The 19,560-nt window shown below is 46.5% G+C and overlaps 1 protein-coding gene across 1 annotated transcript in view; it reads right to left on the minus strand.

The window, feature by feature from the left end:
• LOC135828549 (protein sidekick-2-like) overlaps positions 1-19,560 on the minus strand; it is a 158,939-nt gene that overhangs the window by 122,576 nt on the left and 16,803 nt on the right. The window contains exons 4-6 of the mRNA XM_065340989.1: positions 18,207-18,278; positions 15,951-16,022; positions 8,285-8,356 (exon numbers count right to left, since the gene is read on the minus strand). Of these exons, the coding sequence (XP_065197061.1) occupies positions 8,285-8,356; positions 15,951-16,018 (140 nt within the window). The 5' untranslated portion in view covers positions 16,019-16,022; positions 18,207-18,278. The remainder of the gene's footprint in view (positions 1-8,284; positions 8,357-15,950; positions 16,023-18,206; positions 18,279-19,560) is intronic.

Below are 19,560 nucleotides of genomic sequence, written 5' to 3' on the forward strand. Positions count from 1 at the left end.
AGCTGATGCCTGGAAAAGTGGAGGAAGCAGTTGGATGCCAGAAAAGTTTGTTTGTCGTCTCATGCCGCTTGAAATTTTAACTAGCTGATGGATCTGCAGAATGGTTTACCCTGGTTTGCTCCTATGCTCCTACATTTGGAGATAGTCGTGCGAGCAAAGAACACTTATTTATCAAACTGCAGGGTGTTTTCTGTAATGCACCACTAACGCACCATTGTAAAGTACGCGGAGATTTTTTTAAATGCGCGAGTCATGGGCTCTAGACTGTGTGGAGATGTGTGGTATGGGCAGCCATGGCTTGCAGTGTTACCAAGAGTACATGAAAACCAGAGTGCGCAGCCTGGGGTCTTTTCTGCTATGGGTGTCTGCCACGGCGGAATTCCGTGATTACATCATATTTGGCGTAGATCTCAGGAAGCCGGAAATGGCGTAGTGCATACAAGAGACCTGCTGGAATCCTCCTTGTACGCACTACATCACTAAAATGATGTAATCACGGAGTTCTGCTGTGACAGCAACCCATCGGAGCTGCACACTCTGGTTTTCATGTACTCTTGGTGTTACCAAGTGCCCTCTACCCCCATGCGTATTGCCCAGTGCCATTTAGCAGACATTTTCAGAGTTTTCCGTACTCGTTTTTCAGGTCAACATTTTTTACTGATGTAGTTCACTTGTGAAGCCTACGCACAAATTCAGATCATAATTATATCAGTACAATTTTCAACTTCACCAGGTCATAACTTTGGTCTACTTCGCTTGATTTTCACAACTTGATCTAGGGCTCGTTGGAAAGCTCTAGGCAGGAGCAACGCGAAGACGCCAAGCTCCATTATGAAGCCGCCACAAATCAGGCGCGGTAACACAGCAAAGTCGTCTCCAAGCCTAATATGCAAGCAAATCGTCCCATCAACACCATTCCACTCTCCTTCATCGCAGAACGCTCCAAATTTTTCGAGGCGATTCAAACTTCACCCAACTACAGCATTATAAAGTGCTCAGTCACTCAAAGAGCACACAAAAAAGGATTTCCCACCAAAATGGCGAAGAGTTCGATCAAAAAATTGATTTTGCCAAGGCAAGAATACCTGAATACGGCGCGTGATATCTCTGGAGTTCGACACCGTAACGCTTCAGCGATTGTTGCACTGGACAGCTTGGAGTTTTTGCTACCCTTCGATTTTTGAATTAGTGTAGCGTATAGCATATCCCGTACGGTAGCGTATCCCCGTACGTTACTGTATTCCCGTACATTAGCATATCCCCGTACAGTTTCCCCATACGTTAGCGTATCCCCGTACATTAGCGTACGGAGTCTGCCTTTGTATAACAGCTGCTGCTCACGATTCTTTTGAGTCAGTTAATTAAGTAGCCAGTTAATTTCATTGCCAGTTAATTTCATTGTCAGTTATAGTTACATTTCAATTGCCAGTTACAGTGTGTTCACTGAGACCCGTGTGCATTTGCCTCCAAGAGAGACTGCGGCCCGCTACATTAGCACAAGAAACGATGGAGTTACGATGGTTTTAGTAATCGATCATATACATGATCGTTTGCGGGATATTCGATTGAAATCCGTACTGCAGACAAAACTTCGTTTTTCCGTAAAATACGGACAAATATGCAACACTGTCCCCGAAGAGTTCAGAGAGCACAATTAAGGGTGCGGCCTACCCATGCAGAGGCGCAAGAGCACACACCTGCTGAGATGTACCCGGCAACTATTGTTGAGGAACTGGAATGAACATGGCTAGAGGACGCAGCCGTGGACAGCAAGTGCTCTGCAGCATCTGCTACGCTCTGCCATGCGAAACGTTATCAACCGGACTGGTTTCGCGAGGCAATACCTACGCTACAGCCTATTCTGAATGACCGTGATGCTGCTTACAATTCCTGGGTGTACCATGGTCAGCAGGGCGATACTCCGTCCCATTGCCGGTTTTTAGGCGGCCAAGACAAGGGCACGTACCGCTGCAGACTCGGCTGGGGTTATGTGGATTCAGGCCAAGGCCCAAGAAGCAACTGAGTCTTGTTTCAATGGCGCCATAGTATGGAAATGCATACATGACTTCAAGGCGGTGGACCAGGGGCTGCGGCCAGTGTGGACCTTCGCCATATTTGATGCAAATGGGAACATCTGCAACTCTCCTGAGGAGCAGGGCCAACGCTGGAGAGGGCACCTCTCAACTGGTGTTTTCAACATGCAGAGCACATAGACGCCAAACACTCTTGAGTCTGTTCCGGAACTTCCTATTGCTGAGGATTTGATGGGCTTCCTGATACGCGTGAGGTCAGCTACGCTGTGACACGACTGCGGAACGGGAAGGCGGCTGGGGCTTCTGGTATATCGCCAGAAATGCTGAAAGCTGGCGGTGAAAACCTCAATCTGAGACTAGTGAGCCTGATCCGGGATCCAGGATGTGTGGCGTACTGGTAGCGTATCGCAGGAATAGGTTGATGCTACTCTCGTGCCGGTGCCCAAGAAGGGCGACCTCTCTAAGCGCGATAACTGCCACCATTACTGCAATGCCCAAGCCTGGAGACCCGACACAACCAACAAACTATAGACCCATCTCTCTCTTGAGCACTACATCAAAAATCCAGGAAAAATTTGTACATCGGCTCCTCTACAAGTACATAACACCCGACCTACCCAACCAGCAATCCGGTTTCCATGAGAAAGATGGCAGTGAACGGCAGCTTGCTCTTCTTGTCCACGCCCTCTCCACTGCGAGAGACAATGGGAAACACGTCGATCTCAGCAAGGCCTTCGGTCGTGTGTGGCATGCAGGTCTTCTAGCAAAACTCCCCCACTATGGTGTTCAGGGCAACGCCCTGGAGTGGTTCCGACAGTACAGTTGGCGCGACGGCAGAGGGTCCAGGTGGGTGGCGACCTATCGCCTTTCCTCGGGACCCCTGCCGGTGTCCCTCAGGGATCTGTTCTTGGGCCGCTTCTATTCCTCGTCTACGCCATGGACCTTCCGCACACATGTGAGAATCCCCGCACCCCCTGTAGCCAATTTGCAGACGATGCCGCTCTGATTTCCATAGCAGGAACTCTTCAAGACTGCACCCGAAACCTACAACAGAGTGTCACAGCAGCTGGAGACTGGCTAAAAATCATGACACAAGTGCAATAAAACCACTAGATCTTGCTACCTTTTTTGTGTTTCCTCTAGTGGTTTTATTGCACTTGTATCATGATTCTTATGTGGCATTTCTAACACCTTTCTATTATTGATGAAAGTAAAATGAGTGCACTCATACCACGATTACAATTGAACAATAATAATAATGAGCCTGAATCAGCTAAAGCCATCACATGTGCACGAATTTCTAAAAATATTTTTTCTTCCAAATTGATCCACAACTACTGATAACCAGTCTCAAGAAATTTTTGAATCAATCACAGCACCCTAAGTGTGTAAAAATGTGGTACACTACATATCTGTACTAATGTTGGAAGTGGCATTTCTGTGTAAGATACAGGTATGAGAGTGGGTATGTGTCTGATCCTGTTAGGCCATACCATCACTCAGCTGGCTAGCAAGGAGGAATTTTTATAGTCCTTAATTAGGGGTGTACTCAGACACTTGCTTGTCCAAGTAATCCATTTGCTTCACTGACTATACAACTGATCCAACGGCATATGGACAAGTTCCAGGGACTGATATTTCTTTCGCTTGCATCCACACCAGGCTCTGTACAGATGCTCTCCAAGCCCCCTCACTTCCAGGAAAACATATGTGCACACACGGAGGCTATGAATACTTAGCACAGAGATTCATGAGGTACGTACTAGGTACACATGCAGATACCTGACTAAACAGGAACATATTTTTGAATATTTTTGAGAGCTGCTGCATGGACCAAATAAATATTTCAAGTCGCTCAGTGTCCAAGCCAACGAAGCAGATCTTATCTTGCACTAGCACTCGTTGCTCTTCCAGTCGCGGATCGAGACGCATTTGCTCTGCAACGTCACTGTCGATATCCGACTAACGTACTAGTGAATGAGTCGTTCATCCCTCCGCAATATCGACTTCGTCGTCAGTCTCAGCAGAGCTGCTTTCTTCTACACAAAGTCTGCAGCCTTGCTGAGTTGCTTTGCGGCAGGAGAGCGTCATCCTCCGGAGCTCCGTATCTTTCACCTGACTCCCTTGATGAGCAATCACCATCCCAGTCATCAACAAAAAATGTCGTGACGTGATTGGCGTCAACGACGATCGATGCGCGTGCGATGCTTGCGCCCCGCGATCGTAGAATCTACGTATTCACCAGCCAAGCGCAGGTACGTGGGGTTTCCCAGCCGTGTCTCCTCACTTGCCTGGGGCTTGCCTAGCTAGCTAGTCACTGACAAATAAACAAACACAGGATTGTCAGGTGGAAAAAAAGGCTGAGTGGCAAGAAAGACAGGAAGGTGGTGGGAAGTTATTAGGTCCACGACTTTTCTTTCGCTCGACTTCAAAGTCACTTTTTGATCAATTTGATATCAAACGCAAGCGATGGTTTTTGCTGATCCGGGCTCATATGTTAAAATTTGACCGTCGATTTCTTGTGATTATATGAGCGTTAGCATGCTAACGCGAGTTAGCAGCCAGCCCAGCGAGCTGGCCCAACCTGCACGCATGCGCGAGTCACGTGGGCACGCGCCCTTCAAAATCCTGTACAATGTCTCTTTCATGTCATTGCTGTTTGGACTTTCGAGCGTGCAACTTGCGGAACAGGTGTTCCCAAAACAATTTCCTTCAATTTCCTTTCGTTAGACTTTCAAGCTTGCATTCTCGTATCTCTACGTTTCAAATTCAGACTTCAATGACGCCTGTTGGTGCCTGAAACAATGTCGTCGTCTACAGTGGAACGTCCACTGTGGACTTTTAGCTTGCGCCATCATCAGGTTTCCTGAAATGAAGTACCTCCACGTGATCTCAGCGACCCTTGTTTGTGCCTTGAAACAATGTCGTCGTCACCAGCCGGCGTCCAGCCTCTCCGGATCGCCTCGCTCTACCTGGCTCCGCCGCCCGCCTACTGCGAACGCAGCGACGGCCGCCATGCAGCACCACCACTGCAACAGCAGGCGCGAGCCTGACGATCGTAATTCGTATCCAGAGAAGCGAGTTCGTGGACTTTGATTTTCTGTTGGAAGTAACAACGGTAGTTGTCCACTGCCGTCACCAACGCCACCCAGCTTCTCCTCGCTCTACTTGGATCCGTATCGCCGCTCGCCGCCAGCAGGCCGGACCCTACTGGGAGCCCGGTGCAGTGACGACCGCCATATACGCATGCAGCACCAACAGCAGGTGAACCTGACTGTCCTATACGGGCCCTTCTCGATCGTGTCCAGAGAGGCGAGTTCGTGGACTTCGATTTCCTGCTGCCCGAGACAGTTGCAGTCAGTCCAGCTCCGGCGACGTTCCAACTCCGTAGCCCCTCATATGTTGCTCTTCTGGCGCACTAGCATTTATTTGAATCCGAACCCAGAACTGCGCTTCGTAGGCTGCATGACGGTAGCACTTGAGTTGAGACCTGGACAGTGTTCATGAATGGTCTCTGTTCCACTGTTCCTCACCGCGTTTCACGAGTGCCTGTGGACGCATTTGGCCACGATCGTCGCGGCCAATCGCCAGTTCTTGCCACCTAGAAACTGGACGTTATCAATACTCAATCTGCGGACAACTGTTTCGTCCTTTTTGGACTCATCAGCGCAGCACAGAGGGAATTAAGCCAAACCTGATAGCAATGGAAAAAAATAAATCTCCAAAGCCAGGTTATCAATATCAACTTGTGGCAACTGAGCCTCGTGGTGTAAGGAACAGCACGACCCGCCTGCCAGCAGTGCAGCTCAGTGCACCCGCCAGCATTTCCGTGCGCATTTCGTCCTACTCACCAGTACAGATCCGCATCACGTACCGCAACCGTATGCCGCTACTACGAGTACGGCGCTTGCATGTGTCAGCTCAGGCAGTGCTACCTCCAGTGCCGACAGGAGCACCATAGGGCAAAGTGTAAGGCCTCATCATTAACTGTGTAAGCACTCAGTTTCTCACTTCTCAAAATTACTGGACTCACATCCTGATCCTATGCTCCGGAGGTATGTTGTCTCTCAACTGGTTATGCATCTCTATATATCTAGCATTTGGCGGCTCTATTCAGAGTCATTGCCGGCTCCATGTGGAGGCATTGGCGGCTCCATGCGGAGTCATTCGGCGGCTCCATGCAGAGTAATTGGCAGCTCCATGCGGAGTAATTCGGCGGCTCCATGCAGAGTCATTCGCTGGCTCCATGCGGAGTCATTCGCCGGCTCCATGCGGAGCATTCGCCGGCTCCATGCGGAGTCATTTGCCGGCTCCATGCGGAGTCATTTGCCGGCTCCATGCGGAGTTATTCGCCTGCTCCAAGCGGAGTCATTTGCTGGCTCAGCTGTGAGCCATTATACCAGTTGCTCGAATCGGCACTCCCAGCTTAATGCAAAACTCGGTTGCTCTGTTGTGAGGTGGGGGGATGCTAAATGAGCGTTAGCATGCTAACGCGAGTTAGCAGCCAGCCCAGCGAGCTGGCCCAACCTGCACGCATGCGCGAGTCACGTGGGCATGTGCCCTTCAAAATCCTGTACAATGTCTCTTTCATGTCATTGCTGTTTGGACTTTCGAGCGTGCAACTTGCGGAACAGGTGTTCCCAAAACAATTTCCTTCCAACCCTCCCACCCACTAGCTCAACTCATGTTTCTGGCGCACACATGACGGTATCTGTATAGTCCATGAGAATATAGGCTCTCAACTGGTTATGCATCTCTATATATCTAGCATTTGGCGGCTCTATTCAGAGTCACTGCCGGCTCCATGCGGAGGCATTGGCGGCTCCATGCGGAGTCATTCGGCGGCTCCATGCGGAGTAATTGGCAGCTCCATGCGGAGTAATTCGGCGGCTCCATGCGGAGTCATTCGCTGGCTCCATGCAGAGTCATTCGCCGGCTCCATGCGGAGTCATTCGCCGGCTCCATGCGGAGTCATTTGCCGGCTCCATGCGGAGTCATTTGCCGGCTCCATGCGGAGTCATTCGCCTGCTCCAAGCGGAGTCATTTGCTGGCTCAGCTGCGAGCCATTATACCAGTTGCTCGAATCGGCACTCCCAGCTTAATGCAAAACTCGGTTGCTCTGTTGTGAGGTGGGGGGATGCTAACATTAGAAATTTTCATCACAATGATAGTTGGACAACAAAGGAAAGATATTTATGGTCCCATAAGGTGAACATTATTAGATCTAAAACTGATGCAAGAGACACTGGTATTCTAAAGCTAGCACTATTGGAGGCATGATTACATTTATTTATTTATTTATTCAACATCTTATAGCTTCCGATGGCAGCCAAAACGGGAAGATGTGAGTGATAGCCAACCGTGGTTAAAGAAGGGGAAGATTATGTACATGAAAAGGAAACAGCCGGAAAGCTATATTGATTAGTTTATTATTATTATTATTATTATGGTGCACTCAGTCATCAGCAGGCCCTCAGATTCACTTAAAATTCTTTCAATGATGCAGAAGTCTTCACTGAGTCGGGAAGTTGAAGAATGGCGATCTTGTGAATTGCGTTGACTTGGCCTTGGGAAGAGACACTTTTTTCTGGTTGAGCGGCCCGAAACAAACCAGTTATAAGGCTTTATATGTTCAGGAACACAACCCAAGAGCATTCGATGAACCAATACACAGAGGCAAGTTAGTCGACATAATAATTTTAACATAATTATATTGTTCAATTGCTATCGTAGTATGAGTGCGCTCATTTAACTTTCGTCAATATTAGGTTTCTTGTCTCCACGCCGATTTTTTAACCTTTCTCCTACTTAACTTCAGTTTAATTCGTTGGTATCCTTTAGTTTCTGGTTGCAAAGGTTGGGTTTCTTTGTGTGGATGTATACAGCTTCCAAAACATTCAGCAATCTAGCACTGCGTACACTGCATATCCTTTAGTTCCGTATTTTTCCCCACTGATGATTATATGGACGAAGTATTTACACAAGAGAGTAGCCAAGAGTGAGAAGGAGAGCAGAACACTAGAGAACCACTGGAGCATGCGCTCTTCTATACTTGATAGGCTCTCGTTGCTATGGTGAAGGAGCGGGAAATACGAATAGTGATTATAGTACGGTCTTAGTATGAATACACCTATTACACCTTGCAATGTCCACATGAAAATCCTTTGCTGGTACTGCTGGTGTTGTTTCAGTCACTAATCATACTGCTGCTTTCGTTGCAATGTCATCTCAATCTCCTTAAATATTCTTACAGGTATGTTAATTGTCTGCTCGATGTAAACATTGAAGCTGGCACGGTCGTCAGGTTATTAGCATCCAGTATTCTGCAAAATAGAACACAGAAAGAGAAACAGGAGCCAGTACACTTGTCTAAACACATGCTTAATATTATTTCAATAAACGCCGCGGATACAACAATAAATGAGAGAGCTTGGAAGCTCAGGGCCCTACGCTATGCTTTTTTGCCTAGCAAGAGGCAACTTTCTCTTCGCGATCGAGGGTAATACGACACCGTCTACCACCTTGATGACATAGGCAAAAAAAGCATAGGGATGTTATAAATTTTTCATTTCTATTTTTTTTTGTTCGTGTTGTGCGACCCGTGCGTAGGCTGCCATGCTCGATTGACTTCCGCTGATCAGCGCGATCACGTTGATCACGACTCGACTTTGTCAAATGCAACCCCCCTACTTTCTCTACTGCTATCTACAGGCCAGCTACTGAAGCGTCTCTGTACAAAATATCAGACACCTGCGATGTACGTGACCGGCTCTGTGCTCGATTTTAGTATGCACTGTCAGCATAGGACGAAATCGATGTACCGGCACCTAAGGGTTAAGACAAAACCTAGGATTCGAACCCGCACTATCGCCCTGCATGCATTCCCCCGATACACTTTGCATACATACTCATTCTTCCAGGTTGCTTCGCGTTATGGTCTTGCATTTGAAAGCCCTATTTGACCATTGTGGCCAGCTGTCTTTGATGGTACGGTACGGGACAGGTACGGGATAGCTCCCTCCGTCTCTCCCTCCCTCCCTCCGTCTCTCTCTCTCTCTCTCTCTCTCTCTGTCATTCCTCTCCTCGCCCCCATCCCCATGTTGATTGCTGTGTACACCGATCCCGAGACCCTTGGTCGGGGGGAGTCCACCGCATCTAACCGGAGCAGCTCATGCAGCGCATACACCCCATTGTTGTTTCTTGTTTTGTCTTTGTTCTGCTTTCCCTTCTTCCGTAGGTATGTGCAATGTGATAATAAAAAACAGCCTCCAACATTTTCATCTGTAACTGACAGCCATGACATCCACGACACAAAACGGAGAAACATGAATTAGAATACAATTGGCAACATTCAGGACGAGATACCAAGTGATTATACACAGAAGACTTACGAGGTCGAAACACCCACCCACACTCACTCCCACAATCTCCTATACCGACGCACTCTCCCTCACTCAACTGCTAGAATCTCCTCCGTAAGTACCATTTCCGTCGTCGCCCTCATCGTTTGCGGTCACGTCCAGTGTTGCCGTCACCTTTGGATTTGTGATGTGTGCGTGTGTATGCATGCACTTTGCGTGCAAGCGGTGAGAGTGAGCAGATCAAAAGAGATAAGCTCGATACGGTTGTGCTCAGTTGGCAAGCTGCGTCTGAATGCGGACGGTGTCCCGACAAGGAGTCTAGATTTCGTCTGTATCTGTAGATGGAGATTAGAGATAAGACAACTGCTGATATTGTGCTGCTCTGCTTCCTGACAAACATTGCGCTGCTGAACATCCGGGACATCGGAGTTTGATCGCTAGTGACAGGTAAGGAAGAGAAGGTTATGAAGAGGTGGGAGGTACATGAACATAATTACCAATCTACCCATTCGCCATGGAAAAGAGAAACTTACGTCGTTCATCGATGTTGCCGTGGAACTGTGTGTGTATGTGTCTCTGTCTCTCTCTGCCTCTGTCTGTGTGTGTGTGTGTGTGTGTGTGTGTGTGTGTGTGTGTGTGTGTGTGTGTGTGTGTGTGTGTGTGTGTGTGTGTGTGTCTGTGTGTCCCATATGGTGCAGTGGTATGTGCAGTCGATTTCCAATCGAGAGGTTGCGGGTTCAATTCCCGACGATTATGGTCGCACACGTCTTTCTTCTCTTTCTTGGACTCTTCCTGACTTTTCTTTCATTCTCCTGGGTGGTTACCAACAGCCAGTGTATGCCGGAGTATGTGGTGTGGTGTGTGTGTAAAAAAATGGAAAAAAATTGAAATGAAAAATAGGGATTCACTGGCCAGAAAAAGTCACTTCAAACAGCTGTGTGGTGGATACCAGGCTAAAAATAGTGGCGGTCAATTCATCAGCCTTGCAAGCTGTTGAATGGTGTAATCCCAGCACAAGTTGCTATGTCTAACATAGCTGTTCGCTATCATCGCTTCCGCGATGGGCATGTCTGAGGTCTGAGGTCTGAGGTGTGTGTGTCTCTCTCTCTCTCTCTCTCTCTCTCTCTCTCTCTCTCTCTCTCTCTCTCTCTCTCTCCATCTCTCTCTCTCTCCATCTCCGTACACTTCACTTTGTTCCACTATGGCTCCCTCTGTGTCTTAAAAATACAAAATGTGGGGAATAGATCTCCATGTGGCCGTGGCTGTTGAATTTATTTTCCTGAGAACGAGAAAGTATTCTGTCTCTGCTGCTATGTCCTTTGTTGATGTGATTTCGACGTGAGCTGCGGGTCATTCGCGTTGTTTTTAGACTTACAAGTGCGTCGGACGCAATGTCAAACCCTTTGTGGGCCATAATCACATCGCCTTTGTCCAGCAGCTTCAGTAGTTCGCATCTCCTTACCAACTCCTTGTCAGACGTTCGTCCGCCATCCAGCTGCGACACAAACGACAGAGCACCACCAGGTGTTGTTCCTGCATGCGCTTTAACAGTGTTACGTTGCTTGTATTCCGACCATGTGGCAGCTTGAGTAGTGGGGCTCTTTGGCTTTTCTATCGGAATCTCCAACGCATCGATGATAATCCGTGTCCGTGGATACATTTCACGGAACGACAGTGACATTAGCTCATCCACTTGGGATCTGCTCGGCAAGATCGGGATTTGGCGAAGTGCATTGGCAGCCAACGGAATCCAATGGCGGATAATCCTGGATATTGTTGGTTGGGAGACACCAGTTAGCCGTGCCAGCTCCTCTTTCGGATAATCCTTCCACACCTTCACCATTGCAATAAAAAGCAGTCTTCCAGTGGAAGGATTGGTGCAGTACCTCTTGCTTGGGTGGCAGAACGGGTGGACAAAACAAGTTTGAACATCTCCTCAAACTGTCCGAATGTTCTGAACCCAGTATACCAGCGAATGTTTTTGTTCGATGTGAACTGCCGTGCCGTAAAACGCTGCCTTTCAAGCTGAGCTTCGAGGATCGTGTTTTGGTCTTTCAATAGCTCTAGCTGTGATTTCAGGTCCAAGATCTCATCCCTCAGCCGCTGATTCTCTTCGACAACGTCCACCTCTCCAGTATCCTCGGTGCTGGCCACTTCTTCCTCATCCACCGTCATACTTTCTTCCTCGGCCTCACTCGCTTTCTTGGAGGTCAGTGTTTAACGGTCCACCGCTGGGATGGTCCAAGCAAATACAGAGGGAACTTCATCGTCATTCTCGCGTTGCAGGGCTGGGAAATGTGCTCCACATACACGCACATCGTTTGTTGCAGCCACCATTAAATTTTGTTTTTGAACAGCATCTTTCCACGATTTGATTAATTTTCTTTGCCGTTTAGCTAGATGTGGATCAGCGCTTTCGGGCAGGGATTTGGGGAACTTGGCGAACGGCAACGTCCTGCACACGCTGCAAGCGCCCCTACAGCTGACACGCTTTGCCGTATTCCCACATTGTGGGAGAAACCAGCGACCGCTTGGGAACAATGAACATATTGTTGGCCGGTATAATAGTTCATACTGTAATAAGTTGTTGAATGTCTTGGTCTTTGAGAAGTTGTTGTAGTCTGCTCCAATGTTGACGACGGCAAGGTTTGGTCAGAAGGTGGTGGATTCGGCAGGGGGCGTATGCCTGGCGTTTGTTGAGGAGGCATAGCCTTCCTGGGTTTGCCACGATCTATGATAGTGATGGACATTGGTGTCGGCTTTGCTGTCTTTTCACCATCGACTACCGTCACCGCTATTGCTATTGCTGATGCTGCAGGCACCAAAGAGTCTGTTAAACCAGCACCGGATAACCTGACTGGATTTGGTGGAGAAGGCTGGGGCAGGACAGGTAGTGGGTGCTTCCGTGGCCTGCCACGCCTAGGCCGGTCTCTGCGTGCTTCCTCTGATAGAATGTGAAGCGGTGTGTGTTGTTTAATCCGTGCGCTCCGGTGCTGAACAGTTCTACCAACATAACGGCTAGCACAACGCCGGAATTCAAAGTTGTATAAAAGATGACTGAGTTGGTGGGTTGGTAGAACGTCCTTCAGCACCGTGAACGCACGCATTGTGCAGTGTAGACGGGTGTGAAGTGCACTGCATAGTAGGTTTGTTCTACAACTAAGCGGACTTAAGCGGGTGATGTTACTGTGGCTGAAGCCAGAGATGGCCTGGTCCAGGCACGATGTAGGTGTGTGTTGGCATAGGTGGGTGGCAACGGAGAAGTGTTGTGTGAGGCCATGAGTCTGGCACAGCCAAAAAAGGTCCTCACCTGAGGCATCAGTGCTGTTGTTGGAGTGCCACAAGCAGTTCTTGGCGTTGAAATAGCTAAGGAGAACTATCTCATCTTGGGGTCTTTCAACTATCTTTATGACTCTCTCCAGTTCCATCACGAACTCTGCCGGGTCGGACCGTGGGGGACGGTAGATGTTCCCTACCACAAGGGAGGCTTGGCCGGTTGTTATTCTAATCCAAATACATTGCGCGTGAGTCATGGGAATGGTAAGTGTCTAGTGTTGGCAGCTGTACGGTATGTATGTATTCATTGCTACCCGGTTCGGCTTCATTTCCTCGGTGCTGCCCTGATGAGTCCACAAAGGACGAAACAGTTCTGTCCGCAGATTTTGCTTCTGCTCTTGTGGCAATTGAGCACTCTCACGTGGGGTAGTGCCTTTGCTGTCTGCATTATGCAGAGCTCACTGACTTGTCACTTTGATCACCCTGGCAAAGTATATTCGGACTGGTTTAAATCTAGGTTTGGAAAATATATTTCTCATTGCTACCAGGGTCGGCCTCATTTCCTCTGTGCTGCGCTGATGAGTCCTCAAAGGACGAAACAGTTCTGTCTGCAGATTATTCCCGTAGCTATGCAGAAGGCGTTACTTCAGTAAGTCTGGCATTAGCCAGGGTCCACATAGCTTTAATTCCGTGTTTGTTTGTTTGGGCCATCGGCATGCCTGGCGCTATCCCGTACCTTTCCTGTACCGCACCATCAAGGACAGCATTGGCATGCCTGGCGCTATCCCGTACCTGTCCCGTACCATACCATCGAAGACAGCCAGCCAGACAGCCAGACATCAATACGGTGTTGTATGGTATAAGGATGTCGTATAGCATGTCGTACAACAGTACGATGACATTGTGCGAGTGCTATCCCGAGCATTATGTTAGCATTACCAAAGCATAGACTGGATGTGTATTATAGGAGGCCCAAGTTGCTGAAGATCAGTAGTCATTGCTGATAACGTGCAGAAGAACTAAATCCACAGCTTCTTTTGCCGTCGGACAGGATGCATATTATAGGAGACTTTAAAGTTATGTGATGTGCTCCACAGGTAACGATGAATTTGGCCGTCAGCAACAGTTAAGAACAAGCACACTGTCAGGTGGCCGTTTTAAAGATTGCTGAAAGGGTTTTTCTACGGTTAATATGGCCGAATAGTACCTCCCTCTGGCATAGGTCCTCGTCTTCCTATTTCTCTCTGATTGTTAATTTTTTCGAACTTGTAATTACCGGTACATTTACATATACTTACTCTTGACTCTTTGTTGCCATCTTCATTAGGTCCATCAAATAGTAGTAATAGGTTTTTCATTTGACCCGACGAGACCACACGACGCTTGCAGACCACAGCACGAACAGTTCACCAGCCACACTCCACGAAAGCAAGTAGTGTTACTCCTGACAAGTCTTGTTTCGTTCCATAAAGTTGACGGGGAACTCATCAGAGGAGAAGCAGTTGTTGAATGAAGGGGTTAAGCTGAATAATGCTATTTTATAGAGAAGACACGACGCTTGCAGACCACAGCACGAACAGTTCACCAGCCACACTCCACGAAAGCAAGTAGTGTTACTCCTGACAAGTCTTGTTTCGTTCCATAAAGTTGACGGGGAACTCATCAGAGGAGAAGCAGTTGTTGAATGAAGGGGTTAAGCTGAATAATGCTATTTTATAGAGAAGATACCGGCGCAGGGTGTAAACACTCAACTAACTCATATCATGTGACAAATCAGTACTCTTTGTGACGTGTAAATTAGCGCAATCTATTCCTGTGTACCTCTCCTTCTCATTGTGATTGATTTAGCACTTGTGATTGTTGTGTTTGGTAGGGTTCATAACACCTCCATTCTGCACTATTCCTTTTGTGTTGATTTGTCACATAATATGAGTTAGTTGAGTGTTTACACCCTGCGCCGGTATCTTCTCTATAAAATAGCATTATTCAGCTTAACCCCTTCATTCAACAACTGCTTCTCCTCTGATGAGTTCCCCGTCAACTTTATGGAACGAAACAAGACTTGTCAGGAGTAACACTCCTTGCTTTCGTGGAGTGTGGCTGGTGAACTGTTCGTGCTGTGGTCTGCAAGCGTCGTGTGGTCTCGTCGGGTCAAATGAAAAACCTATTATTACTCTTGACTGTTTTCTCATTTTCTCAAGTGCAGCTTTATCGAACCACACTTTTTATTCTATCGCCATCATAATATTGGGCATCGATGCCCGTTTGGTTTGTGATGTAAAATAAAACTTCAAACAAAAAAGGCAAGACATTATTGTATTATTGTATTGTATCATATTGTATGAAATATAATTTTACCTCATTGGCTCAACAGCTCAATGTATTACTACAAAAGGCCAGAAAATCCGATTATAAGGAGATAAAAAAGAAAAGAAGGAGCAAAGCAAAAGTGGATGAAGTGGGAGAAAATAACAATCCGCAATAAAATATGCAATATACTTTTGCCTAACTCATATTCAAACTGATTGAAACGTTTTTGCAATACAATGATGTAGCCAATCAATGGAAAAAACCATTTCCATTAGTTCTAATGACATGCATGATGAGTTAGGCAAGAAAGCATAGCGTACGGCCCTGAGCTTCCAAGCTCCCTCGTTTATACAAAAGAGAAAGGGAAGTACAAGTTACCCTATACTGTCCACCGACACCAACAGTCACTAAACAATCAGCTCATTCGAAAACATTGCACGAACCTTCCAAGTCGGAAGGCTGTTGGAGTGCGCATCCAAGATGTGCTAGAGCTGTTAGCCAGTTAGTTGTTGAACATCAGTACCGTCGGTCAGTGTCGTGCAATGTTATCGCATGAGCCGATTGTTTAGTAACTGGTGGTGTTAGTGGGCAGTATAGCGTAACTTGTAGTACCTCGGTCCTTACTCTTTTGTATAAATTAAACCTTGGCTCCCCATCCGAGTTTATTAATTATTCCTAATATTAACGCAATGGACAGAGTGAGTTGCGCACTCAGTATGAACACAGAAATACAAAGTAACTAGTCCAGCAACTTCAGGGTGAGGACTCTCACTAGTAAGGGTAGCATCATAGATAGATAGATAGATAGATAGAGAGAGAGAGAGAGAGAGAGAGAGAGAGAGAGAGCAGCAGCAGCAGCAGCAGCCACGTCATTCAAAGCATCAGTGCTGACAGCTGGAGTAGTGCGAAGCCTTTTTGTAGTACAGTATTAGATGCATTCCTTTCCCCTACTTCAATGCAAAGGACTTACAGGTATATGACATTTTTAAGTGGTGTGAACAATCCTTCTGGGAATGCTTTTAATTTATTGTTGCTCATGTAACTGCAGAAAAAAAAGCATGAGGATATACTCGGATACTGAGCCAGAAATAATTGTAAAAAAGAGAAGAAACACATTCCCCTCTTCGGTCCTACGTAACCACGAACCTTCCAAGTTGGAAGGCTGTTGGTTCGCGCACTGGAGATGTGTCAGAGGTAGGTCTCGTGTCGCTGAATGTCTCAGTAGCCTGTCAGTTTTGTACCTTATTATTGTGCCCTATTATCGCACTTTCTGACTGTTTATCATCTTGTTACAGTCGTGGATATTTGCTGCATAACTCGTTCTCATGTGTTTCTTCTCTTTTTTTAAACATTAGGATACTGTAAAACACAATGCTTTTGGTGTAACTTTATTTTCGGTGATTTCGGTAGAGAAAACAAGCACCTAAATTTAGATTACACCTAAAAGGCACCAGAGTATGCACTGTATGTGCACTGTATGTGCAGGGAATGCTGGTCACCTAATTCTAAATTACACCTGAAACCTGGCAGGTCCCTGACACCGAAATTTTAATACACCTAAATTACATGTTTTACAGTATAGAGTTAGAAGGTGGTAAAACAGCAAAAGGAAGAAGGTTAGGAATGGGTTTGCTCCGACACTGGAGCTTGCGCTATTCCGCCGACAACTTGACACTTGAGTCAAGTGTCAAGGCATCGGCGGAATAGCGCGAGCTCCAGTGTGGGAGCAAACCCATTCCTAAACAAAATCATCGCCGAAGTCGCAACCTCTATTTCGTAAAGAAGAAGATAGCTAAAGTATTAGCAATAAGGAAAACAAATTCTGCTGTCATCGCCACACTACAACGAAATCAAGATTTCTTGTCACATTCATCAGTTGAAGTCGTGACTGAAGAGTAACCATGCTGAACAATGATGTGTTACGAGAACAAAATACAGTGCAAAAATAGAATGTGGGAAGGTGAGACAATAGAAGTGAAGTGAGAGCTAAGTGCAACGGGGGGGGGGGGGGGGGGGGGAGAAACTAATTGTAACGCTAGAACTGTGTAGTGCGCGTCGATTATTTACATAGCTAAAGTAAACAGCAAAAAATGCGTGACCTATACACATAGCAATAAATAATATAGATGCAAGTGCGAGAAACCTCAATAAGCGTGACATGTAGTGCGACAACAAGAGACAAGCACTGGATATAACTAACGAGGTTTTATCGACCTACCTAACAACCTAAGTGTGAATTTAATTTGCTTCTGCTTAGGTTGGGTTTCTTTGTGTGGATGTATATGGCTTCAAAAACATCCAGCAATCTAGCACTGCGTACACGTGACACAATAAAAAAACAATCATCTGAATACACAGCACGACAATCAGGATGCCCAAACAACACTACATGTCACACTTATTGAGTTTTCTCACACTTGCACCTTTGTGTCATTATTGCTATGCGTATAGGTCACGCAGTTTCGCTGTTTACTTTAGCTATCTTCTTCTTTGCGCTGTTTTACAGTATACGAAAAACATTACTTTGGTCTATGCACTGTGCACGTTCTACTTCACCTAACATACAACCTTACGAAGTTTTATGAATGTTAAAGTAGGAGACAACAAACACACCTGATCTCCATGTGTTTTCTATCATGCGATCTGTGTGTGTGTGTTTTTTTACTACGTTCACATAACCAGCTCGAAAAGAATAAGGAAAGACAATGGTACGGAGACTAGCACAAATGTGACAACTAATGAGCAGGCGCTGTACCGAGACGCAGCAGTGATGGCGGGGCATTGATGACTCTGCCGACCTGAGGTCTCGGCGTCACTGCCAAAAACACGCACCAAAAACAAAGAAGAAGAAAAAAAGAAGCTGTACAGGTCAGGAAGATGCAAAAACCCAAGGCTTAACACGAGCGAGTGTAGGGGGGAAACTATCATAGCATCATATGTGTCATGTCACCTGTGTCATGTGATCTCCGTCATGTGATCTCCGTAAAGTGATCTGTGTCATGTGATCTCCATAATGTGATCTGCGTAATGTCATCTGCATCATGTGATCTCTGCAATGTAATCTGTGTAATGTGATGTCCGCCTCCACCGCCGCGGCCACCTCCACCGCGGCCACGCACGAACTTTGAACTATCTACTATCTATTATACTGTCAGTATGATACATGTACAGATAGTTGACACAGAGATTGTCAAAAGCCACGGACAAAATACGACTACTGGCTTACAGTTCTGTTATTGATCCAGAGTCACGAAAGAGGTTTGCTGGTAGGGTTATGAGAAAATTATGATGTAATGCCCTGGAGAAAGTACATGTTCAGAAAAGAATGAAAAAACAGTGAGCACAGGACAAGCATATTTCACTAAGGGTCGTTCTTGGTGTACTTTACTGAGCCCGGCAATCTGTGTATGAAGTCAATAAAGTAAGTAATGGTGACAAAATACCAATACCTCCAGACAGACTACACCCTACATCAGCGATAGAACATTGCTGGTTTTAAGCCATATTCTCTGGTCCGAGTTCTGGTAATGACAGTCTATTTTACTTCAGACGTATCCAGTTTCCAACTCTATTGAACTTATGAAAACCTCCAAGCACTAGCGCATTCTGTAGAATCCAACTCAGTCACGGTGTTTTCGTTAAAGCCAGGTACTAAGATAATATAAAATTCATATTATGATCTACAATAATATATTTGTAAGCTACTAAAATGCCCTCATATGCGGCAACATGACAATCTCATCCACACAGAACATCGAGGACCCACTTGAATCAGGGTCGTCACCCATTGCACCAAGGTACTTGGTCCGCGTCAGCAATATTGTCGCATATCTTTTGACAATTTGAACTTAGACTTTGAACAACAACGCATGCACTTGAGGTGATAAAACTTGGTATGATGGAAGGTAAGTTATAGAATGTCAACTAGCAATGATTTTGGTCCTCCTCGTCGCTTCTTTTGGTACTGGTGTCAAACATTTTTCCAGGCACAATCTTCTTCAGCCTACTCAAGCTCAACTGATGAGGGGTGAATTCCCCGAAACACTGTGTATTGAGCAGGGAGTGGTGCTTCCTTTCAGGTTTGCCGAGCGAAAGGTGCGACGTGCTCCTTGTGTGCTTCGGATGGCAGTCTTGAGTCAGTCAAGTGTCAAGTTCGGCAAGAAGCGTGTGCTCCTCATTGGAGCAACCATCTGCAGAAAGATATGCGACAGTATTGATGACGTGGACCAAGTAGCTCAATACAAAAAATATTGGTCAGGAGATTGGTCTTTTTGTCTTTAGCACCTGTCAACTGACAACCGCTCTATTCAGTTTCTATTCACAATCGCCGCATGCGCTGGATGAAGAATGAATTTTATTCCCGTAGCTATGCAGAAGACGTTACTTCAGTAACGTCTGGCGCTAGCCAGGGTCCACACAGCTTTGATTTGGTGTTTATTTATTTTCTTTGTTTGTTTGTGTGTGCTATCGGCATGCCTGGCGCTATCCCGTACTTGTCCCGTATCATCAAGAGTACCGTACCATCAAGAGAATAAGTATGTATGCGAAGTTTATCGGGGAATGCATGCAGGCCGATAGTG

This window comes from Sycon ciliatum, chromosome 12 (assembly GCF_964019385.1).
Source record: "Sycon ciliatum chromosome 12, ocSycCili1.1, whole genome shotgun sequence".
NCBI lineage: Eukaryota > Metazoa > Porifera > Calcarea > Leucosolenida > Sycettidae > Sycon > Sycon ciliatum.